This window comes from Lampris incognitus, chromosome 2, assembly GCF_029633865.1.
Source record: "Lampris incognitus isolate fLamInc1 chromosome 2, fLamInc1.hap2, whole genome shotgun sequence".
Taxonomy (NCBI): Eukaryota; Metazoa; Chordata; class Actinopteri; order Lampriformes; family Lampridae; genus Lampris; species Lampris incognitus.
The window spans coordinates 129271661-129298026 of NC_079212.1; the positions used below are offsets into that span (position 1 = coordinate 129271661).

A 26366-nucleotide genomic window follows, 5' to 3' on the forward strand; every position below is an offset into this window, starting at 1 on the left:
CTGAGAAAGAACTCAATTTCTGAGATTAGTCGCAAATTTAAGAGGAAAAAAACTGATCTCTGAGATAATAAAGTCATAAATTTGCAAGAAATAACTCAGAAATTCTCTGAGATTAAATCACAAATTTACAGGGGAAAAAACTTGTAAAAATAGGGGGTTTTTTTTCGGTTTTTTTTTTCCTTTTTGGTTTTCTTTTTTTGGTAAGGAACCACATCCTTTCACTTTACAAGGAGATCAACCTCATCACACCACAGACATCTCTGCTTGCCATTTATTATGTATGCAGTGGATGACCTAATCAAATAATACTTTGGATTTAAAAATAAGGAAATGCTCGTGATTTTAGCCAAGATTCACCATATTGTCATATGCATCCGGACTTTGAAGAGACATTACCGTGAAATGGGCCTATTCAGAAGAAAACAGCATACTGATTTGGATGAGGTGATAGTTTTTGTGCATCAAGAACTAAAACGCAGTGGACAGATGCAAGGCTATCAGCTGGTTACATCTACAAGCAATTCAAATGGGATTTGAGGTGCAGCGGGACACAATACTACAGATCACAAAATTAATTGATCCTCAAGGTGTGGAGCTTCTAAGAGTGCAGCATCTTAAGTGCCCGGCAGTACAACACTAAAGGGCTCTGGGATTAGGGTCAGGGGTCTGTGGTGTGATGAGGTTGATCCACCCTTGCAAAGTGAAGCAATGTGTTTCATTGACCTGAGTTTTTTTTTTCTTGTAAATTTTCGACTTTAATCTGAAATTATGACTTTAATGTTTAATCTTGAGTTTTTCCTTGGAATATTACTCCCCCACCCTCCCCCGGCTCCATAATGTTTTTGTTTTTTTTTACCTACAATCACCCTAATTTGCCATCGTACTCGCTCACTTGCTCGCATCATGTTATGTTAGGAATGGGTGTTAAGAGTTACTTTAGGTCAGAGTACAATGCACCCCCCCTCCCAAACCCTGTCGCCCCATCCCATTGTTTGAGGTAGTGGTGAATAAGTGGACCTCTTCCCACCATCTGTGCTTCCATTCTTTTAATCCTCATGAATGATGGACACGGTGACAACTTCAAAAAGCACATATTGCAGCGACCTTGTCGAGCTCTTCAAAACCCGTGACCTAGATGGCAGCTTTCACACATTCATGCCCATACACAGGAGCACACAAAATCATCTCGGTTGTATCAGGATCTTTTTTTGTTTCAGAAAGTGTCTTTATAAAATGTGACTTGTTTGATCAGCCTTTCAGTCTTTGTTGCACTTGAAATACACTTTCATTATTCATTCATTGTCTGAGCTTGTAGTGGTTTTTGAATGGGATTAGCGTTGTGTCTCGAATACATGCACTCACACAAGCACACTTTTACTCCCATCTCCATATTGAGAAGAAGAAAAAAATCGGAATATTACATTGTGGTATAAACTGCAATACGATTTTATGTGCTTAAAATGTAAAACAAAAAAAATGGTGCAAAGATGAAATGCTACAGATTTGGATAATTTCGGTTTGAATAAAAACAAGTGTTTCTCCCAGAAGCATTTCACATTCCAGGGCAGGGATTCAACACATCATGAGGGTATCAAAATTAAGGGAACCATCTAAAACACTTTGAACACTTTGATATCTCTGCAAGTAGGCCTCACTGTTTTGTTCAGTTGAAATGCTCTCTCTCCCTCACCTCACTCACTCATTCATTCACGCACACACATGCACACACATATCCAAATGCCCCATTGGTCGTCTGTCGCATATGGGTGGTGATGGAGTGTACTATTCACACTTCCTCACACACACATGCTAGGGTTGGGCGATACGTAAAAATTTTCCTACCGGGGCCACTGTCAGCCCAATCAGCGATTGCCAACACCCCCCCCACACTGTCCATTTTGAGGGAAAGGAATCACGGAAGAGCTTTTTGTGGGGGGGGGGGAACAATCCCCTACATGAGATTATTTTGGTATTAAACCGGACGTAACCAGAAGAACCTAAAGTAATTTGCCGTTTTTGCAAATGAGTAGTGCCGGCATAAGATTCTAACATGACCAATTTGCATGAGCATTAATGTGAAAATATAATTTTACTGAAACATTACAGCCTGTAGGCCACTCTCCTTCAATTAAACAAAACAAATAACCTTGGGATCTTTGCTGAGCAATAAGTTGTAAAGACAGGCTGAACAGCTGTCCGATACGATAAAAAAAAAAAGAAAAGTCTGATGGCGTCAGAGAAGGTTGTCTCTGCTTGCAGCCTCCAAACGAACAAAACAGGTGGGGATAAACTATGCTATTAAAACTGCAGTCTAGCCAGCTTGCTCGTTGTTTTGTAATGCGTATATATACTAGGCATTATGGTAAGCGCGTGTAAGAAATTATTTCAAAATAAAAGTTAGTTACCTTACGGTAAACGTGATTTCACAGTCAACCAGTCAATATGAATGAATGAATGAATGAATGGATAAATAAAAACACAAATAAATACAAAAATGAATAAATATTAAATAAAATTGATAGTGATAATGACCACTACCTGTAAAGTGTATTTCAGAGAAAACTGAGGCTTTGAGAATTGAGGCTTTTTCAATTCATTTGTATGAATAATTAGTGAAACTTAATAATAAAGAATATATTTCAAAAGACCAATGTGACTTTTAAGCACCAAAATGACAGACTGTCATTGAGAAAATTCCTGTTTCCACCTACCAATTTCACTTCACAATGGTAGCAGACCACCTCAAAATGTCACTCAGAAAATATCAGCTCTATCCGATGTGGAATTTTAAAATTAAAGCCATCTAAAATGTCATATATGAGTATGTTCCCTCTGAATTCAGATTAGAATGAAAAGGAAACTGCCTGTTTCCACAGACCAGTTTCATGTCAGACTGACAGCACACCACCTCACAGCGTCATTCAGCGTCACTCAATCTGATAGGTACAGGTCAAGATTTTGGTATTGAAAGCATCTGGTTTCCATTTTAGTCTGAGTAATATTGACCTGTCATGTTTGAGTGGCAATTTCTACAGGGACATGCTTTGGTTTCATGTTGGTTACAGCCCCTGTGGGGCATGAAAGAGGTGGAATACATTGGCCCGAAATGTCATTTGGACCAAAAAACCTACAAGAAGTATCGATGTTTGTGTGTTGTGTGGAGAAACATTCGACTCGTCGGGACGACTACTTGTGAAACAATCTGATCGTAGACGTCATCTCTCAACTCCAACTCCATTCTCGTGTCTCAAGTTGCTATTCCGACTGTAAATAATGACGGACGCAGAGACGAGGAAGTCTTCATAGTAAACGGAAGCGAGCAGCCACCAGCTACACATGGGAAGCCCCAAAATATTGGCAGTTGTCACCAGAGCTAAATCATTGTTAGACGTTTTAGTTTCTGGGTTCCGAGATTAGTACTTGCCAGAAATTCCCACATCTCCTTTAATGTTGGCCTAGGCCTTTTGGTAGCCTCTCTGATCAGTTTTCTCCTCTTCTTCTCATCAATTTTGGAGGGACATCCTGTTCTTGGTAATATCACTGTTATGCCATATTTTGTGCTGATGGTTGTCTTCATTGTTTTCCATGGTATATCTAATGCCTTGGAACTTCTTTTGTACCCCTCTCCTGATCGATACCATTCAACAATAAGATGTTCATGCTTGTAAGCTCTTTGTGGAGCAGTTGGATGCAACCAAGATGTCAGAAAAATCCTACAGGAACAGCTGAACTTTATTTGGGGTTAATCAGAGTCACTTTAATTGGTGGTAGGTGTATACTAACTACTATTTAGCATGAGTTTGGATGGGATTTGTTCATTCTGAACACAGCTACATCCCCAATTACAAAAGAGTGTGCACACTTATGCAACCAGTTTGTTCGTTTTTTGTTTTTCCTTTTTCCCCCTAAAATCTCTGATTGTTTTTCACTTTGTTTTTATAGGTTGCAATTTCATAAAAAGTTGAAAAAGTTTTGACATGATTTATCATGGTTTCATTTCTACATAAAAAAAACAAAAACATATCATTTTAACAGGGGTGTGTAGACTCTTTATATCCACTGTATGTTCCCTCTGAATTCAGCTTAGAATTAAAAGGAAACTGCATGTTTCCACAGATCAATTTCATTTTAGGCAGTTTCCTTTTAATTCTAATCTGAATTCAGAGGGAACACAGCTCATATATGACATTTACAGGTCTTCAATTTTGAAATTTTCATCAAACTGAGCTGATATTTCCTGTGTGACACTGTGAGGTGGTATGCAGTTAGTCTGAAGTGAAATTGGTCTGTGGGAACAGGCAGTTTCCGTTTAATTCTAATCTGAATTCAGAGGGAACATAGCTCATACATGACATTGTAGAGGGCTTTAAGTTTGAAATTCTATATCAGATTGTGCTGATATTTTCTTAGTGACACTGTGAGATCAAGTGCTGTCAGTCTGAATTGAAATTGGACTGTGGAAATTAGCAGTTAATTTTTAACTCTAATCTGAATTCAGAGGTAATATAGCTCATATACGACATTTTAGAGGGCTTTAATTCTGAAATTCACAGAAGATTGTGCTGATATTTTCTGTGTGACCCTGAGGTGGTGTGCTGTCAGTCTGAAGCGAAATTGGTCTGTGGAAACAGGCAGTTAACTTTTAATTCTAATCTGAATTCAGAGGTAATATAGCTCATATATGAAATTTTAGAGAGCTTTATGTCTGAAATTCCCAGAAGATTGTGCTGATATTTTCTGAGTGACACTGTGAGGTGGTGTGCTGTCAGTCTGAAGTGAAACTGGTCTGTAGAAATAGACATTTTAATTCTAGTCTAAATTCAGAGGGAACATAGCTCATAATGACGTTTTAGAGGGCTTTAATTTTGAAATTCCACATCAGATTGTGCTGATATTTTCTGAGTGACACTGTGGGGTGGGGTGCTGTCAGTCTGAAGTGAAATCGCTATGTGGAAACTGGCAGTTTCCTTTTAATTCTAATCTGAATTCAGAGGGAACATAGTTAATACATTACATTTTAGAGGATTATAATTTGAAATTTTTTATTCAATTGTGCTGATATTTGCTAGGGCTGCAAAAAATAAAATAAAATAAATAAGCCCATAAGTTAAATAAAACTTATGTATTTTAATCACATGTAAAATTTCCATCCAATTTGATCATATAACGCCAATGTAAAATATGACATTTTTCTTCTTGAAATGTCGTATTTTACATCGAAGTTATGTGATCAAATTGGATGGAAAATGTACATGTAATTGAAATACATAAGCTTTAACTTATGGGTTAAATAGTTTTTTTGAGTGCTGAATGCCATTTTTGAGGGCTCCTGAGCTTCAGTCATAATCAACAGTGAATATTCGGAGCTGGGGGGGGTGACTCGGGAAGGACTCAGCCAGACATTTTTCTGTTCTCAGCTGAGATGGACAGCATAATGGTGCAAGATGTATCTTTCAATTTAATTAAAGGCATTAATTGTTAAGGATTCATTTGTTCTACATTATTTTTGTCGGTGTTATTTGTTAATGAAAAACCTTTTCCAAAAGGTTTGGTGTTTTTGATACATGTTTGTAATATGAAGGGATTTGGTTGAATGAGGTCCTATGTATGCACTTCTTGTGACATAATAAAAGCTCGTGACATTTTTTTTCTTATGGATAAATTATAGACGTATGTAAATGCTCATAATAATAGGCTCCGAATCTGAGACGACGCCCGACAAAGCGCTGTGAAACAGAAGCACAGAAACAGCATACTAGCTCCAACAAATTTTAAGATTTGAGATTTATAAGATCCATATTTATTTAGAATTTCTTTATTGTCATTTCTCAGTGCTCGCGAATCTTGTCCTCTGCATCTAATCCTTCCTATACACTAGGAACAGTGGGCAGGCGCAGTGCAGTGTGTGGGGACCAACTCCAGTTCCAGATTTCAGTCAGCTATTAGCCTAAGCCGACAACGTTTTACAACCTGAACCTAACAAGAGTCAAACAGAGATACAAAACACCCATATTTCTGTTATAACGATACATATAATGAGATAGCTGTAATAGTAGACTTAAAGTGTAATACTCTGAAAATTTTCTGACAAAGAAATCACAAATCAGTCAGAAGTACAATTATTATCTTTACCATTTACCGACGCAGTAAAGAACGGAAAATAAATGAACGAACTGTAACAAATAGAACAAGGTAGCACATTTATAATAACCACAGCACAGCTGAGCTCTTATGGCATTTTGTCTTCCCTTTAACGGCCAACGTGAAGTGAAGCGTGATGTCACTGCTCTGAGTGAGAGGGATGTCATACGCCCAAGCTGAGATGGTGTATATATCCACATTTTAACAGTGCAATTGAAAATAATGAATATAGTACAAAAATGTGCTGACGAAATGCATTTTTCCAGTTCACCTTTATTAATAGGCTAATCCGACTCCCAAAATTGAAGACCCAGTACTTATATACCTATTCAATGAACGATTGTCCGGGTAGCTGAATATTCGGGGCCAGCCCTACTATTTCCTTAGTGACAATGTGAGGTCAAGTGCTGTCAGTCTGAAGTGAAATTAGACTGTGGAAACAAGCAGTTTCCTTTTAATTCTAATCTGAATTCAGAGGTAACATAGCTCATATGACATTTCAGAGGGCTTTAATTCTGAAATTCGGGGAAGATTGTGCTGATATTTTCTGAGTGACAGTGTGAGGGGGTGTGCTGTCAGTCTGAAGTGAAATTGGTCTGTGGAAACAGGCAGTTTCCTTTTAATTCTAATCTGAATTCAGAGGGAACATAGTAGGTCATATATGACATTTTAGAGGGCTTTAATTTTGAAATTTCATATCAGATTGTGCTGATATTCCCTTAGTGACATTGTGAGGTGGTGTGCTGTCAGTCTAAAGTTAAATTGGACTGTGAAAACAAGCAGTTTCCTTTTATTTCTAATCTGAATTCATAGGAAACGTAGCTTATATATGACATTTTAGAGAGCTTTAATTTTGAAATTCCACATCACATTGTGTTGATATTTTTCGAGTGACTCTGAAGTGGTCTGGTATCATTTTGAAGTGAAATGTTACCCTCGCATTGTTGTTGTGAAATACTATTTTGCTTTATGTAAAGTATTTATGAATATGGCTATTTCTAAAGGATGGGCATCTCATGTGACAATCTATCCATAGGCTTTGGAGATTAAAATGTATTGCAGTTGATAATCTGTGCATGTAAAACAAACAAAACAAAAATAATTCGGTGAACAACTTAGTTACCCCAACACTGATGTTATAAAGCACTTTTGTACTTAAAGGTGAAGTATTTATTAAGATAAAAGTAGTTTAGTCTATTGACCTCTACGAGATCCATAGTGACAAGAAAACCAACAGTAAAGCTGTGCATATGAGTGGTTAACAGGCAGTAGGGTGAATTTTATGAGTGGAATTCACAAAAGGTGTGGTCATCCATCCATCCATCCGTTATCTGAACCGCTTATCCTGCTCTCAGGGTGGCAGGGATGCTGGAGCCTACTCCAGCAGTCATTGGGTGGCAGGCGGGGAGACACCCTGGACCAGGCCGCCAGGCCATCACAGGGCAAGGTCCGATGAGTTTAATACATTTTTTACTTAGAGTCATAATTCGTTTGTCATTTGACGAGACAACTGGAGATTAAAACGAAGTTTGAATTCAATGTGGGTTTGAAATATACCGACTTTAGAGTAATACATTTTAATCCTATCCAATTTCCCAATTCCATTTTTATCTTTTTTTTACTTGAAAGTTGATAGTTTTCCCAGTTTCTCTCTTTTTCTTTCCTTTAATATATTGGGCTTTCAGTCCAAGTTTGTTGTTGGGTTAGGGTATGGAACAAGAACAGTGTTATTCAGCAATGTGCCATGGAGGGATATGTTTTCTCTTAAACTCAAGACTACACCAGCAGATTTCAATAATTAGTTCTACCCTGTCTGGTTAAATTTGTCCTAATTAGCAAGGGTGAGGAAGAGGAACTGATTGAGTGCTAAATTGTCCTGTTGTAATTTGAATACCCCAGCATTTCCCTTGAATCACTGTGTTGAATAGGGGTGGAACAATATGAGAATTTCACATCACAATTATCCTGGCCAAAATAATTGCGATTCACAATATTATCCTGACAATCGTAAAAATATGCTTAAAACTCTTAAAATGGCACTAAAATGCTAGAATCACTTTACCTTACGTCTTTATGCATGCTCAATAATCCAGGTAAGAAAATCACAGAAAGTTGAATCAGTTCATCTGGACACAACATTTATTTATTTATTTGGATCCCCTCCCCCCATTTTTTCTCCCCAGTTGTACTTGGCCAAATACCCTACTCTTCCAAGCCATCTCTGTCGCTGCTCCACCCCCTTGCTGATCCGGTGAGGGCTGCAGACTACCACATGCCTCCTCTGATACATGTGGAGTCGCCAGCCACTTCTTTTCACCTGACGGTGAGGAGTTTTGCCGGGTGGACGTAGTGCATGGGAGAATCACACTATTCCCTCCAGTTCTCCCTCCCCCCTGAACAGGTGCTCTGACCGACCAGAGGAGGCGCTAGTGCAGCGACCAGGACACATACCTACATCCGGCTTCACACCCGCAGACATGGCCAACTGTCTGTAGGGATGCCTGACCAAGCCAAAGAACATGGGGATTGGAACCGGTGGTCCCCATGTGTACATCCTTGATAGGTAGTAATGCTGGTTTGAACAGAGAGTCAATGAGGCCATCTATGTGAAGAGGGAACAACCATCCCTGAACCGGGGGGTACATCCGTCGCCATCCCATCTTACAATGCTGTGATTGCAACCATTCCCAAATCCTCTGTGAATAGTACACATGACCATTGAAACTCTAGTCAATGCTCATGCTAATTTGCGTATGAAACTGTTCATTTCCGTCGTTACACCACTGTGTTGTTTACAAGGGTGGGGATACCTGCAGTCAGTTAAAGGCCGTGACATACCAGGCCGACGGTTGGCCAATGTCGGGCCATCTATGAGCATCTGTGGCCCTAGTTTTTGCATTGTGTCCTGCACCGTTGGCACTAGTCGGACCCCTGTTGGCCGGTCGGGGAGAGAGATCACTTTGATTGGCTATTCAGCTTAGCGAATCAGTGCACGAGAAGAGAAACAGAACTTATGAAAGCAATCAAACGACGAAGTCAAGAGGCCACACACAGAAGGCTCTGAACAGGAAAGAGCTGAGTGAAATTTTTAAAATCGGAGGTTTAATTTATCTCCAGTTCTCGACACAGGTTCTGGAAAGCCCCTCGAGCCTGTCGCTGTAGTATCCATGATGTCACCCATTTTGTGCGATTTCTTCTTATATTCCGCCTCCGCCTCTTTCTTTCTTCTTCCACAACCAAAAGACCAAGGGCCGACAACGCCAGTCGTGCCCTTTGCAAGTTTTTATCAGACGTTTTCTCGACTAGAAGTAGTCGAGAATACATCTAATTAAAGAAACATAAACATAAAGAAATGGAAACGAATGATCCGCTGTGGCGACCCCTAACAGGAGCAGCCGAAAGTAGTAGTAGTAGTAGTAGTAGTAGTAGTAGTAGTAGTAGATTCTCGACTAGACGTAGCTATATTACGACACTGTCTGTAGTGAACAAGAGCTGAGTGAAAATGGTAAGCAAGCGCTGCTTTATTTACAGTCCTGGGTCTTCCGGTTTCAAATGTTTAATGATGAATAGAGACTAACGCCGCCTGCTGGTATGGAGAGTTATTTCCTCTCACGCAGGCGCAGAACGTACATGCTAGTTGGCCGTTGGCTCTAGTCTTTGCGGTGTGTTCAAGTGCTACTTTTAGGGCCAGACACAGGCGACATGAGGCAACACAACAGTCGGCCTTCGTCGCCACTAGTTCTCTGATATCAGTTTGGTACGTCTGGGCCCTTAGACTGAAGGGGTCACTTAGATGAGTGATGAAATGTTTCTCGCTCATGTTGTGTCCAGATGAACTGTTTCAACTTTCTGTCACTTTACTTTACATTTTATTAAGAAAAATATTTTCATTGCATCACTGATAGGGCATCTTTTTTAGTGAATATTCTTTTTATGTGTAGGTTAGTGCAACTGAAATTAGATATAGCAGTGGATTACACCTCAATTGAGTCTACCTCTACTTAGCTCAGCAATGCGATGGAATGAAATCCTGATCTTTACCATCTTGTGGGACCACCTCCACAGCATTGTGTGTGTTGGAAACTAAGCTTGCTGTACGGTGTCATTTACCAAGCAGTTCCTGCGTTCATTTCCCCTTAATGACCTTTCTCTCCTTAACGGCTGTCATTTTCCCTGTGAACACATCAACATGGATGCATGCACACACATGTACTCACAGCGGTATTTGACTGTGCTGAGGGAGTCTAACCTTACAGTTTGTGTCACTGTCACATTAGAAAGCCAATGTCTTTTTAATAGCAGCAACAGCTGGAGCTGACAGGGCCTGTCTCTGCTGATGGAGCAGAACGGTTTCAGAGCAACCCTACAGCTTAGACCCGGCTGGCTGGCTCATTACTTTCAAGAGGAGCCAGAATTTTCTTCTTCTTCTTCTTCTTCTTTTTTTTTTGTGGAGGTGTGGGGCAGGTGGTGGAGGAGTTTTGTGGAGAAGGGAAGGTACTCTGAGGGAGATGTTTGACACCTTTTATTGTATTCTGCCAAAATCACTCCATCACAAAGTACACGTTTTGTTCCACCTTTTTTTCTCTGAGTTGTGTCTAGAAGGACCCCCTGAGACTGAAAAATTGTATGACTGTGTTAGTTGCAATCCTGAAACTTTGAAATGCAAACATCTTTTTTTAATATTATCTGGCACATTTGAGAAAATAGCTAATCTATATATATTCAAACATCTATTTGTGTACTTGCTGATTTTGGTGGTTACTGTATGGTAGAACTTTCCCAGAAAAACGGTGTGGTGCATAGCATTTTACATCTTCATTATAGCCGCCAAATGCGAAAGAAAAAGGCAATGCAAGTTTTTAGAAGAAGCAAAGCTGTGGTGGCTAACAACCAGATATGGCGGAACAAGCTTGTAGAAAGCTTACCAACAGATACAACATCAACAGCTTTAATTCACTTTCAAAAATATCTTCTTCCCTTGTGTTTGGTGGTTGGGAGCACTGGATCTATGGGATTTAGAGTAGTCAAACACCACTTTAACTACAAGCATGGCCATATGGATGTCAGTAAATTAAGACAAAATGGCAACTCTCGGGATTGTGACCTTTACCCATTTTCTGCAAGATGGCCTCCATACTTATTCACTCATTCGTTTGCCCTGTCTCCTTCTGCTTGTTCCTCCTCTACCTTTCAGTGCACACGTCTGAGTCCCAGGAGATGGCTGAACCTCCAAGAGTACCAGAGCAAGAAGTTGATGCAGGAGAGTGGTGTGGCTGTTCAGCGATTCTATGTGGCTGATACAGCCTCCGAGGCCCTGGAGGCTGCAAAGAGACTCAGTAAGTAGAGAACATGTGTGCATATGCGTGTGCGCACGCGCGCACACATGAAGTGTTCACACACACACACACACACACACACACACACTTATACATACATATATACACTGATGAGCCAAAACATTATGACCACCTGCCTAATATGCTGTTGGTCCTCCTTGTGCTGCCAAAACAGTGCTGACCTGCCGAGGCATGGACTATACAAGACCCCTACGGTGTGCTGTGGTATCTGGCACCAAAACGTTAGTAGTAGGTCTTTCAAGTCCTGTAAGTTGCGAGGTAAAGCTGCCATGGATTAGACTTGTCTGTCCAGCACATCCCACAGATGCTCAATCGGATCGAGATCTGGAGAATTTGAAGGCCAGGGTAACACTTTGAACACTTCACGTTCCTCAAACCATTCCTGAACAATGTGACAGGGTGCATTACCCTGCTGAAAGAGGCCACTGCCATCAGGGAATACTGTTGCCATGAAGGGGTGTACCTGGTCTGTAACGATGTTTAGGTAGTTAGGTGTCACATTGATGTCCACATGAATGGCCGGCCCCAGGGTTTGCCAGCAGAACATTGCCCAGAGCATTACACTCCCTCCACCGGCTTGTCATCTACCCACAAAGTACATCACTTCCCCAGGTAAACGGCACACACATACACGGGACTCATCGGACCAGGCAACCTTCTTCCACTGCTCCAAGGTGCAGTTCTGATGCTCGCGTGCCCATTGTAGGCGCGTTCGACGATGGACAGGGGTCATCATGGGCACTCTGACTGGTCTGCGGCTATGCAGCCCCATATGCAGCAGGGCATGATGCACTGTGTTGTGACACGTTCCTCCAGTAACCAACATTAACATTTTCTGTGACTTGTGTCACAGTAGACCTTCAGTTGGTTCAGACCAGACAGGATAGCCTTCATTGCCCTCGTGCATCGATGAACCTTGGGCGCCTAACACCCTGTCACCATTTGTGGTTTGTCTCTCCTCGGACCACTGTCAGTAGGTACTCACCGCTGCTGACTGGGAACACCCCACAAGCCTTGCTCAGGTCTTTACTCCTGTTCATTTCTCCTTCATCCAACATGTTGACTACGAGAAATTATTGTTCGCTTACCATCTAATCTACCCAGACCTTGACATGTGCCCTTGTTTGGCGATGATCAATGTTATTCGGTTCACCTGTGAGTGGTTATAATGTTTTGGCTCAGCAGTATACGTATGTACACACTCTACTCCATTGATATGGTAGTGAATTACACACAAATAGGCATGCCCATGCATACACGTGTGCAATCACACACACACATGCACATATTCTGTCTCCATTGATACAGCAAGCGAAAGGGAGACGCTTCTCCTAAACGGAACCGACCTGTTAAAAGAACTTCAAATCAAGACATCTGTAATCTCAGATGCTAAGCTATAGGATAATCATTATGATGCTTCTCTCAAAATTATTCAGTCCTTATTTGTTCTCTCTGATTTCGAACGTGTTTCCAAGAGTGGATAAACTGGAGTTTGGTAAACTGTGATCATCCCATTGTGTTCCCCTCCTACAAACTGAGCTGTTTTGTGATGGTTCTTTGGCCCGGCTAGGGGACATGCAAATGGCTGTGGCTAATTCTGGTTGAAATCTTATCAAGTTAAATCGCGTCTTGATACTGTTTGCCTTGGTTCGGGAGCCCGTGTTTCTTGCGCTTAGTGGTTGTGCCTGCTCAGTTTTTCATCACTGCGCTTAATCACTCTAATTTGTTTCACACCCTCTCATGTTCGGTTTCTCATGCATGGTTATTTGGTGTATTTTTTCTTAGTCTCCTTATAATTTGATTAGTGCTCCCACATGCAAAGCTATGCATGGGCCTGACTGAATCTAATTCAGCTGCTCTATTCCAACATGTATGTGCACACATATTGCACATTCACAAGAGGAAAGACAGATTAAAACACCTACCTGTGTTTTCACACACAAAAGACACCCCCCCACCCAAGAGACACACACACACACACACACACTTTCCTCCTCTGCCATGCCTTGCCTGCTATAATTTCCTCCCACTCACCAAAAATGTCCAACTCATACAAAATACCACACCCTTAGCTTTATATTTTATTCAGCATTCTCTCCCAGCAACAGCTACAGCTAGTGTATGTGTGATAGCACAACTGGCTCAGTTGTCAGCCAACATTTTGCTGCTCCTGCTGTTGCTGCTGGGTTCCGTTGATTTGCCTGGGGTTCTTTCTGCTCTCAGTAGCCCTGGTTAAGATGTAGCCCAAGATAAACTGAATAGGTACAAGAGAAGGAGGTGGAGGAGATAGCTTTTTTTTCCCCCTGACAGTCCCAGCACTGCTCGGTGGAGGGAGAAATGGAGAGAAAAAGGAGCTTAGTGCATGGGGAGGTAGACGGGGACGGACGGCCCGACAGATCCAGTGCCAGACACGGCTCCCTTAGTGGACCTCAGCTGGACAGAGCCTTTGGCTGTTGTAATCTCTGCTTATCTCCTCACAAACACAATGGGTTTGGTCAATGTCACTGTGTTGGTGTGTATTTGTGTGCATGCGAGCGCGTTTTCCTCACATGGTGTGCGTTTCCCACACCATGCTTGTACCAAGTGATCTCCGCTGGCTCACAATGAAAGCAAGTGAGCAGCAAGCAATGCTTCCTTTGTTCAGATACACAGGGTGAGTTTATATGCTGACTCTCATTTGCGTACGGTACAATCCTCAGCCGTGTTCGGTCATACATGAACATGATGGAGAGTGTGGAAGAGGAAAGGGTAATCTCTTTAGTTGAGTTTCATTGAGGTGGAACATCACGGGGAGAGAGAAGCAGACTTTGACACCGGTCCTGGATCTGTTGTCCTCAGTTTCCTCTGGGCAGGGCATAAGCTATGGCACTTAATAGTGCAGCGGGGTGGGGAGGTTGAAGCATCTTAAGTGACCATGCTGAACTCAGATGGATTTCACCAGGTTGCTGATATCCCTCTGTGAGGCTTCAGCTCGAAACATGCAGAATAGAAGGGACCACTCTTGCGTGGCTGCATGCACTTTCAGTAAGCTCAGACTTGTACGCACTCTCTTCACACACACACACACACACACACACACACACACACACACACACACACACACACACACACACACACACACACACACACACGCACAGAGACACCAAGATTCCCCCCTCTGCTACACTCACTTAACCATGAAATGGTGAAGCTGACAGTTCAATTGGAGCTAAGCTTTCTAGCCGTCCACTCCTCTCACATACAGTAGAGTGGTCCAACTGTCCCAAAGTGGACCCAGACTGAATGGCCCTATTACCATTTAGAACAAGTAAATTCAGAGACTCCATTACTTTTAAACCTTAACTCTTAAAAAAGGTCCGATATGGATCAATGATTCCCTGTCACTGAGATGACAACTCTGTGGGAAGAGTTTGCCTTCAGGCAGATTGGTGGCTCATAACCAGCTAATGGCTCATAGAAAGCAGAGTCACTCTCTGTGGCCCCATACTGGGTTGGATGAGCAGGGAGGCAACTAAATCCTGGTTATTTGTGCTCTGCTGGGACAGTATGAGTGACAGATACACTCCCTCCTGCTGTCGCTCTATCCTAATGCCCCAGAAGCACTTGTCCCAGACCTTGTGTGTATGTGACAAGGCATGACACTTTATGGAGAGCCACCTGTACTATGTACTGTACTGTCCAGTGAAGTAATGCGAGTTTTAGAGTTAGTGCTAAAAGCCTGACATTGGCCTTTTTAATCCTAAAATTTGTCTACAGTGGTCTGCATGTTTTTATTAACCTTTTTTATACTGTATCCCTGGGAGGTGCTTTTTTTTTAACTTGTCTCATTCATACTGTGCAACCATTGATTCATTTGTACTTAAAGCTAGAATGCAGGACTTTTACATATAAATGAATGTCTGTGACATTCAAGCCCTTGCCAAACGAGTTCACACAATGATGATTAAGCCTATCGCCGCAAGGTAAATCTCTGTGTTCTGCAATATACCAGAGTTTTAAATCCAGTGTCTGGGGTGACATTCCTGCGCTGCATTTCTGTGCTGATGCACCGGAAGTGGTCTGTATTGGTGCATTTTTACATCAACCAGCAATGATTGCTTTGCCAGAGCTGAACTTCCATGTGATGAAAGTGTTTGCATGCCTCTGATTGGCTTGCCTTCATGGCTTTCTGCCAGAAAGTTTTCAGGCTTGGAAGCTATGGCAGAAAAACCTAAGAAGCGTCCAAGAAAAGTTTCTGATGCTTCAGAGAAAAAAGAAACTCGTCATTCAGAAAGATTAAAGTCAAAAAAAGAAAATTAGCGACAGTGAGGACAAACATGGATAACGATTGGTGTAGCTTTTCCTTGTTGGAGAGTGCTGAAAGAAGAGAAGTAATCATTCTCACTGCCAGAAGGGGAGACAAAACAACCACACTGCAGGTTTAATACCTTCCAAATACAATCGGGCTCCTATTATTATTATTATTATTATTATTATTTTGGGAGGGTGATTTCTCCCCCTTTTTCTCCCCAGTTGTACCCGGCCAGTAACCCCATTCTCCGAGCTGCCCTGGTCGCTGCTCCACCCCCTCCACTGATCTGGGGAGGGCTACAGACTACCACATGCTTCCTCCGATACTTGTAGAGTTGCCAGCCACTTCTTTTCACCTGACAGTGAGGAGTTTCACCAGGGGGACGTAGCATGTGAAAGGATCACACTATTCCCTCCAGTCCCCCCCCCCCCCCCCCAAACAGGCACCCTGACCAACCAGAGGAGGTGCTAGTGCAGCCACCAGGACACATACACTCATACAGCTTCCCACCCACAGACACGGCCAACTGTCTGTAGGGACGCCCGACCAAGCCTGCGGTAACACAAGGATTCAAACTGGCGATCCCCGTGTTGGTTGGCAACGGAATAGAGGACTCCTATTATTAGCCAGTGAGCAGCTCCATTCAAGAAGTTATGTCTTGTACAATAGCTTGATAGGAGTTTTTGTGAAGATTAGAGTCTTGACACGATTTTCCAAACCAGTCTGTTCAAACCACTTTTTGGTCAAAAAGCCCACTGCAGTTACCTTTAGGTTCCCTCTAACCCCTCTGATTCCACCAAGAGCATTCAGCAGTAAATGGGAACGCACTGATAACAGTTAACTTTTTAACTCAACAGAGCAGGACTGTGTGTTTCAATTGAAGCTACGAGAGTATGTTGCATAAGTTAGAGGATGCAAAGCATCAATTTGGTGCTTGGTTTACAATGCTAAAATGGTTAATGTGACAAATGATATACATTTTGACTGAAATATGAGATTACACACCTTTTCTACAGTTGACCTCTTTGATATAAAAACCAGTTACTGAAGTAACTTAATCTCAAATTCTGTACATTTTTTTGTAGGACAACAGATTTCATGACCACTAGTTAAATTTCACATTTAAACCCATCAGCCAACTCGTTAAAACCACCTGCCTAATATTTGTGTAGGTCCCCCTTGTGCCACCAAAACAGATCTGACCCATTGAGATATAGACTCCACAAGACTTCTGAAGGTGTCTTCTGGTATCTGGCTCCAAGATGTTAGCAGCTGACCCTTTAAGTCCTGTAAGTTGTGAGGTGGGTTCTCCATGGATTTGACTTGTTTTTTCCAGTACATCCCACATATACTTGATCGGATTGAGATCTGGGTAATTTGGAGTACAAGGCAACACCTTGAACTCATTGTCATGTTCCTCAAACAATTCCTGAATAATGTGTGCAGTGTGGCAGGATGCATTATCCTGCTGAAAGAGGCCACTGCCATCAGGGAATACTGTGGATGAAGGGGTGTACTTGGTCTGCAACGATGATTTGGTAGGTGATATGCGTCAAAGTAACATTCACATGAATGCCAGGACCAAAGGTTTCCCAGCAGAACATTGCCCATAGCATCACACTGCATCTGCTGGCTTACCTTCTCCCGATAGTGCATCCTGGTGCCATCTCTTCCCCAGGTAAATAACGCAAACACACCCAGCTGTCCATATGATGTAAAGGAAAACGTGATTCATCAGACCAGACCACCTTCTTCCATTGCTCCATGGTCCAGTTCTGACACTCATGTCCCCATTGTAGGTGCTTTCGGCAGTGAATAGTGGTCACCATGGGCACTTTGATTGGTCTGCGGCTACACAGCCCTATATGCAACAAGCTGTGATGCACTGTGTGTTCTGACACCTGTCTATCATAGCCAGCATTAACCTTTTCAGCAATTTGAGCTACAGTAACTCCTCTCTATGTTTTTAGAGGGCATGGGACTTTTGAAAACGTTTCGGGTAGTTGGAAAAATGCATGCATATGACACTTCCAATGATTTACAGCCTTATGTGATGCAAGAGAGCAAAACTTGGTGTGAAAGGGAACGTTTAAAGCTCAATTCTAAATGACTTAGGAGAACATCTTAAATATCTTTTTACATTCAACCACTAATATATTTCGCAGCACTGAAAATGTATTGATCCATCCCCCTTCTGGATAGATTAAATATTTTCTGAATAATGATTTCTCATTGTGATTTGTGACCTTAATTACGTACGATAAGCCGCTTGGAAAATGGATGGATGGATGATTTGTCAATCAATGGAAGACTGGACTTCCTTTCCCTAAACAGTGGTTCTTTCATGCTGCATATACAGTATATGAATGCAAGGTTTTGAAAATGACCAGTGTGCTTACTTGTAGTTGGTATGTCAGTGCTGATCCTGTATCAGATACAGATTCATGTTCATGTGCACACCTACACATGTGCATATAACCAGTCAGTCAGTTTGTGGTGACATTTGGGGAAAATGCTTCTGCATGCAGTGCTGTCCCTGCATCCACTTTTCTTCTTTTTTTTCCCATTGCTTTGTTGTCGTTAACAACAACCTACTTAACTGTAACCATTATGTTCAAATTTCAAGTTAATTTGTCATATATGAAAGCAAGTTTACACTTATTCTCGTAATGATAGGCTTGTTTAGCTCACTCAACACACAAGAGGGAAATAAAAGCACTTATAAAAGTACTTGGAGAAATCAAAGTGCAAAGAATAAGATACATAATAATAACAATAATAATAATAATATGTTTTATTTGTGGGCGCCTTTCAGAGCATTCAATTACACCTTACAGAACACAGTTAAAAAACAAGCAGCACTGTATCAGACAGCATAAAATCAAAACAAAGCAGGGTAGACAATAAAAAGTTAATGATATGCTTTTATACAGATAATTTTATGATGATTTTACACAGATTTTTTTTTTGATTATTTATACAGATAAGAATATTATGATTTTATACAGATAAGTATAAAATCATCTGCACAAAACTCAATGAAGTGTGGATCAGACTGAATATGTCAGTTTGAAAAGGTGCGTTTTGAGATGGGATTTGAAGGTTGAAAGAGAGTCAATGTCACAAATGTCTTGTGGGAGACAGTTCCATAGGCGGGGGGCAGAATGACTGAAGGCTGTAGACCCCAAGTAGTCAAGTGGGCCGATGGTGTTGTGAGTTGGAGAGCATAAGAGGATCTGAGAGTGTGTGAGGGCATGTGGATATGAAGGAGTTCGGAAAGATGCGAAGGAGCTAGGTTATTAGGGGCCTTAAAGGTGAGGAGCAGGATCTTGAAGAAAATGTGGTATTTAACAGGGAGCCAATGGAGTTGCTGAAGAACAGGAGTAATATGCTCTATGGAAGAAGTTCTGGTAATGATACGGGCAGCTGTATTCTGGACCAATTGAAGTTTATGAAGCCACTTGAGGGGTAGACCAAAGAAGATAGAATTGCAGTAGTCAATATGGGATGCAACCAGGGTGTGAGTGAGTATGGCAGTGCTGTTAGGCTGTAGGTGACAGGCGAAGATGATTAATATTGCATAGGTGGAAGTATGCAGTACAAGTAACATTGTTGATGTGAGCTTCAAAAGATAATGGGCTGTTCAAGATGACACCCAGACTCTTAACCTGAGGTGGCGGAGGAACTATAGAATTGTCAATAGTCAGAGAAAAAGTGTCAGGTTTACCCAAAGTAGATTTACTACCTACTAGGAGTACCTCGGTTTTATCACTATTTGGTTTGTGGAAGTGGTATAAAAACCAGGACTTAATTTCTAGTAAGCAGTCAGCGAAGTGGGCGGAAGAGTGGAGGTAGGCTTGGTGGATAGATAGAGCTGGGTGTCAGCCCAGCAGTGAAATTGAATGCCAAATTTCCTGAAAATGTGGCCAAGAGGTAACAGGTATAAATCATAGATAGGAGGGGTCCCAATACAGAGCCCTGGGGAACACCGGTAGTAGCAGGAAAGGACTGTGATCTCAAATTTTTAAGTTGGACAAACGGAGTGCGGCCAGAGATATATGATCTAAACCAGTCAAGGGGGTGCCAGTTATTCCAATGGAAGCTAATGTCTCTAGGAGTATGTTATGTGAGACGATATCAAAGGCTGCACTCAGATCAAGAAGGACAAGTATGGTTAAGAGCCCAGCGTCAGCTGCCATTAACAGATCATTAATGATTTTCACCAAGGCTGTCTCCGTACTGTGCATGGAGTGAAAACCAGACTGGAATTATTCAAACAGATTGTTGTGAGTCAAGTGAGCGTGTACCTGAGATGTGACTGTTCTTTCAAGGGTTTTAGAAATAAATGGTAAATTTGAGATTGGGTGAAAATTATTAAAATTGTTGAGGTCTGCACCAGGTCTCTTAAGTATTGACGTTATTGCAGCTGGTGTGAGAGATGAGGGAACAAGACCAGAGGTAAGGGAGGAATGTAAGATATCAGTTATTAAAGAGGATAGAGAATGTAGACAGGTTTTTACTAAATGAGTAGGGAGGGGGTCTAACTGACAAGTAGATGATTTAGATTTGTGAATAAGACCAGATATTTCAGCAACAGTTGGGCATTTAAAACTAGATCGTGAAGAAGAGAGGGGAACATAGAAGGGTGAATAAGATGAACTGATGAATATTTTCAGTTTTGGCATTAAAAAAGGTCATGAAGGTGTTACATTGAGCAACTGAATACAGGTGAGGTGCAAGAGTGACCAGTGGCTATAAAATATTGTTTACCATGGAAAACAGGGCTCTAGTGTTCCATTTGCCTGATCTAATTAAATTTGCATAATAAGACGATTTAGCTGTGGACAGAGCCTCCTTATAATTAAGTATGTGGTTGTCATACGTGTCTTTATGAACAAGGCCAGTTTTAATGTAAAGGCTTTCCAGGTGACTGCCTTTAGCTTTAAGCTGGCGTAGTGCCGGTGTAAACCAAGGGACAGAGTGGGTAAAGGAAACATGTACAAAAACAGTCAGGGCAGCCTTTAGATGGATTTTGTTGGACAGTGTGCTACAGAAGAGAATACTTGTACAATAGTAAGGTGACATATCCAATGGTATTGTAAACAGTAACATTGTAAACAGAAACCATAATGAACAGGTATTGTAACAGTAAAAGGTGCACAAAGGCAGACGGTGCAGTTGGTGACAGTAACTGTAATGAAACAAGCACTGTAAGCAGTAAACTTGTGCAAATAGTAGTAGAACGTGTGCCAATAGCAATGAGTGACCAGTTTGAGAGTCTTATGGCTTGGAGGTAGAAACTGTCTTGAAACATGTTGGTCAGAGAACTGATGCTCCAGTACTTTTAAGTGCTTCCATTAAGTGTTTATTCTTTAATCTCTTAACCACATTGTCTGTTTTCCCCACTCAACACCTAGGCTATTGCATGCCTATCCATCCTGGAGGAGAGATCCTTGTCTGATGCTGTTCTAAAGTTTCTCCCATTTCTAACTTGGTAAGGTTTTGTGAAGTATTTTTCATCATCCAAATCGAGGGTTTAAGGATGGAGGGGAGCCATCCATTTCCTTTACTGTAGCTACCTGTTTCCCACTTGTCACTGGGATTTAGGGCTAAACAAAAAAATGACTTGACACAGACACTGACATAGAAAGACAGACAGTCAATGAGTTTGATGATAGGGTCCACTATGTTGCCCCCTTGTAGCCACCTGACAGATGCATCTGTTAAGCAAATCTTGATAGATTTTCATACTGCTTTCCAAATGAAAACTGTATTTTCCCCTCCCTTTTCCCTTGTCTGCCAGCCCCCCTTGTCTGCCCCAGCAGTGATTGACGAAGCAGAGATGGGGAGAACATTGCTTTAGATTCTTGTCTTCTCCTTATGTGGGCCCTGTTTGATGAATGGGAGCATCATGTATTTATTTATGTATTCAAAACGCGTGCCACATATTCCCATTCGCCATTTGAAATGACATGTTTTGCTGCAGTTTCAGTCCAATTCATTTCAATGTAACACGCAGAGTTAGGTTTTCTTCTCAGTATTGAATGTACCTCATGGCACCGAATTGGCCAGCTATATCATAGAATGAATCTGCTCTCTTTTTTTCTCTCTCTCTCTTTTACATGCAATTTATCTCTGTACAGGGATAAAAAAAAGAGGAAATATTTTGCTGTCACACTCCCATTGGGTCTCAGTCTGCATTGTGTCTTTTCCAGACTATATTTCCATATGTTTAAATGACATGTCGCATTGTGCATACGCAGTGGAGCTGACTTCTCACTCGAGATGGATGAGGATCATGTTATCTTTCTACACTGCTGTTGTTGTTGTCTTAACTTTGCTTCGACAACTTGCGTCAAGATCAATGTTTTCTGTATCTCAATAGGCTCCCTCTTTCTCCCCGCCTCTTACTTTGTCTCCTTTTCATTGTTTTTTTTTTATTATTATTTTAAAAGTTCCTCTCACATCTCTCATTCCTCACCCCTGCCTCCCTGCCTCTCTCTGACTTATTCAGCATGGTCTGACTGCCAGAATCACAATTAACAGAGGTAGGACTCATATTAATTCATTTTACTCTGCAATGAATATTCAGTGTAAACAGAGCAGTTTTATGCATGGCTGTCAAATCTCATGTGTGCTTATTAGAGGGATAGATGATATTAAATGTCTCTTCACAGAATAATGTGGAGTTGCCCTGACATTAGCCAACTCTTTGATGAGGCAGGTGTGTGTGTGTGTGTGCGTGTGTGTGTACGTGCATGTGTGTGTGCGCATGCGCACGGGGGGGGGGGTTACTTATCTGGCAAGCATATCTCCATCATTTTGAATTTGATATGTACTGTTGACACTTCTGTTGACACTTTTGCACTTCTTTTTAAAGTGCTCAAACTGCAAGATAGCTTAGGCAAGTGTCAGCCCTTGCACTGAATACATAAAATGTTATAGGCCAAGCTCTTTTTTTTTTTGGAGGAGGATCCCCCCCCCCTTTTTCTCCCCAATTATACTTGGCCAAATACCCCACTCTTCCGAGCTGTCCCAATCGCTGCTGCACCACCTCAGCCGATCCGGGGAGGGCTGCAGGCCACATGCCTCCTTCGATGCGTGTGGAGTCTCCAGCCGCTTCTTTTCACCTGACAGCGAGGAGTTTCGCCAGGGGGACGTAGCACGTGGGAGGATCACGCCAGTCCCCCCCCCCCGAACAGGTGCCCCGATCCACCAGAGGAGGCGCTAGTGCAACAAGCAGGACACATACCCACATCCGGCTTCCCACCTGCAGACATGGCCAATTGTGTCTGTCGGGACTCCCAACCAAGCTGGAGGTAACACGAGGATTCGAACCGGTGATCCCCATGGTGGTAGGCAATGGAATAGACCGCCATGCGACCCAGATGCAGGCCAAGCTCTTTGAACCTCATTTCTGCCAACAAACCTTTTTTTTCCTCCCCCAAATGTTAGGGGCTTTAGTTTCTCTCTTTGGCAGTCTTAAAAGATCTCTGTGGTAATTGTGAAGAAGCTCCCACTGTTTATCAGACAATGTGTGACTAAAAGAGGTTCAAGGCTTCGTGTCCATCTTTAAGCCATCGTTTTCATTCAGACTATTTAGCTGTCTGCTGTCTATGCAAATGACTGCAGATTGAAATCCTCTGCTGCCTCTGGGCCTACAACCTGTAAATTAAGTGAGATCTCATTGTAAACCAGGAGAATCCTCCCCACACATTGACTTAAGATGTACTTCACTGTGTTTGCTTTGGCATTAAGGTCAGTCCCCATAGCTAAACCCAAGCTTGATGGATTGGTGTGAGAGATGGCTATGAAACCTCATACCAGATTAAATAGCCATCCTGCTCAACTAGCACTCATTATAACTCTCACTGACATGGCTTTTATTCAACTCAATCACTTGTAGTCAGTATTTAAATAACCTTATTTTGTGAAGGGAAGCTTACAGCTGCTCTAGAACCAAGAGTGATTCAGTTATTCCTGATTTTGGCTCATCTTTAGGAGTTCAAAATGAAATACTTGTATGTCAGCTCAAGTATTAAAGAGGTTCACATCTTGAATTAGACCTCTGTTCCCTGAGGTTAAAGCTTGTTCAATAGAATTTATAGCTCCAAATTGGATATCTGCTTATAAAAGCGACCCGAATGTTCAGTCTGCGATGCCAAAGCTGACCAGTAGGTGACTGTGTGTACTAGGTTGATGGCCACTAAAATAGTGATCAAGAACATGCGTATTAGGCTGTGTGTCTGTGATGACTGAGGAAAAACATTAGTTCTTGATGATGGTGTTCTATCAAAGTTCTCCATTGTAAACAATTTGAAGAAAATATTAGTTTATCATGAAGATTTTGTTTAAAGCAAAAGTAAAGTCTAAAACAAAACTAGATCTGGCATCATGTTTCTGCTGCTTATGAGGCGGCTCTGCTTCTGGCAGGGTGCAGAGAAACATTTACACCTCTGACTGGGCCTGGCACTGGTCTATGAGATCCACTAGAGAGTACCATATGCTTCTCTGCCAACCCAACACACCGCCTAGCTCGCGCCATCTGTCACGGAAACGCTCCTTCCTACAGTGAACGCCACCACAATGCGCTCCGAGTCCTTCCTTGTTCACACATGACGTTTATGTCTCGCTCCAGTCACTCCCTTGTCCCACAGGTATGTGTTGTACATATCTCTACAAATGACCAGCAAGCAAGCACCCACCTCACTTTGGCCTATGTGTATTTCCCACTGCACCAGCCTTTTCCACACCGGAGAACCGAGGAGACTTTGAATGTGTGAAGCTGCCATTTAGCAGACTCGCTGTGTATCGGCTGGAACGTCTGTTTGACAGGTTTTAGAGATGTTTGTGAAGAACGGCGGCCTACCTCTGTTTTATGGTGGAGTCATTATTGAGGGAACATGTGTTAGAAGATTGATGTTCCAATTCAACTTGTATTTTTTTTTTTGCATGCTCTAAAAAGAACATGGGCTATGCTTTTCTTTCCAGAGTACAGATTTGTGTTTGAATGTTTGCTCTATACCCACAGACTTTCGTAAAGCTTGCAGCTGCAGCCAGCTACACAACCCCAACATGTGTAAAAAAAAAAAAACAACTCGGCAAGTGCTAATGCATACACACGCACGCACGCACACACGCACACACACACACACACACACACACAGGCGTGCAGGCTTCTTAATTGTTGGTAGGTGGGTGAATTGTTGGGCCTGGAAAATAAAAAAATACACACAAAAAAATTCCGTGATTCAGTGCTGTCATGGTAAGTGCAACTTTATGGATCATAAAGAAGAGTAATTAGCATATGTTTTTGTTTTCAAGCTTTAAGAAAAAAATGCTTCGTCAGATGGCTTTTGTGAGTGAATTCTATGGTACAACAAGCATGCAAGAGTGGGACCTCGCAAATCAAAATGTAATTTTGGAGCCACTGTGGCAGGCTGGCATATTACCATTATTCACGCTTGAGTTGCCTGCTGTGTCGCCCCAATACAACACCCCAACACTTGTTAAACGAAGGAGCCATTATTTGGATAATGCTACCTCCAAATGTTTGGCTCTAAATGTATGTTTTATTAAGGCTATTCCATGCTCCATTGAGCAGTAAATTCGTAAGGAATATAATACCCCCCCCCCCATCGGTCTCCCTCTGAGCTTTTGTGCATTCAATTCATTCCAGGTTTGAAATTCCTGCATGTAGATAGACGTGTTGGTGTTGTTTAACACATAGGCCCATTCTCATTTGATTCTCTCATGCTAGGCTTTCTCTCTGATAATAATGCCATTCGATGATTTAGAAAAATTAGGAAACCCATGCATCTTAACCGTGCCGTAATGCAAGGACAGGAGGTGTTGGCTTACTTTCTTTCCTTGTGGTATGGTGGGCATTGTCGGTGTATTGCATCTGTATTTCATAGGACTAGTCATCAAATATTTGGTCACAGTGCCCCTCATTTGAGAGGTGAGATTAAGCTCAAGAATTAAACAAATACATGGTCCTGTCAAAGTCTCTGTTAAGACATGGCCAGACCTCTCCTCATTGCAGCTCCCCTACGCTACTCGTCTGTGCTCCCCCCCCCCCCCCCCCACTGGTGCTGCCTTGCTCACTTGAACACTTCAAGCACCTTTTAATCCCCCTTTCATCTTCCCCTTCAGAAAATGAGGCAGAGTCTCTGGTGAAAACCGCTGACAGTGGCAGTTAGTGTCGAGTGGTGTTGGATCTACCAGGGGCTTTCCCCCTCTTTCTTTTTTTCTTTTCTTTTTCCTCTTTGTCTGAAGTCGTAGGAAATGAACTCAGAGCTCTGTGTGAGTGTTTAGACCAGCCGGACCCCATTTTGTGTGCTTTTCTAGCTGCTCAAATGGACAGAGAACGAACTGAATTGGCTGCTGTTGAAGTAAGGGGAATAGTTCATTGAACTTCTAAAGAACACGCAGCATATGTCTGATTGCATATATCGTTGATATTGTTGCATGAGCATTTGTCGTATTATAGGCTCTAAGAAATCCATAGTTCACCCTAGCGCTAACTATGTGGGGAAACCCAATGGATAATGTACCAGTTGACATTTTCCCAAGCC

At 42.0% G+C, this 26366-nt stretch overlaps 1 protein-coding gene across 1 annotated transcript in view; it reads left to right on the forward strand.

The window, feature by feature from the left end:
- suclg2 (succinate-CoA ligase GDP-forming subunit beta) overlaps nt 1-26366 on the forward strand; it is a 161714-nt gene that overhangs the window by 35947 nt on the left and 99401 nt on the right. The window contains exon 4 of the mRNA XM_056301706.1: nt 11336-11477. Within this exon, the coding sequence (XP_056157681.1) occupies nt 11336-11477 (142 nt within the window). The remainder of the gene's footprint in view (nt 1-11335; nt 11478-26366) is intronic.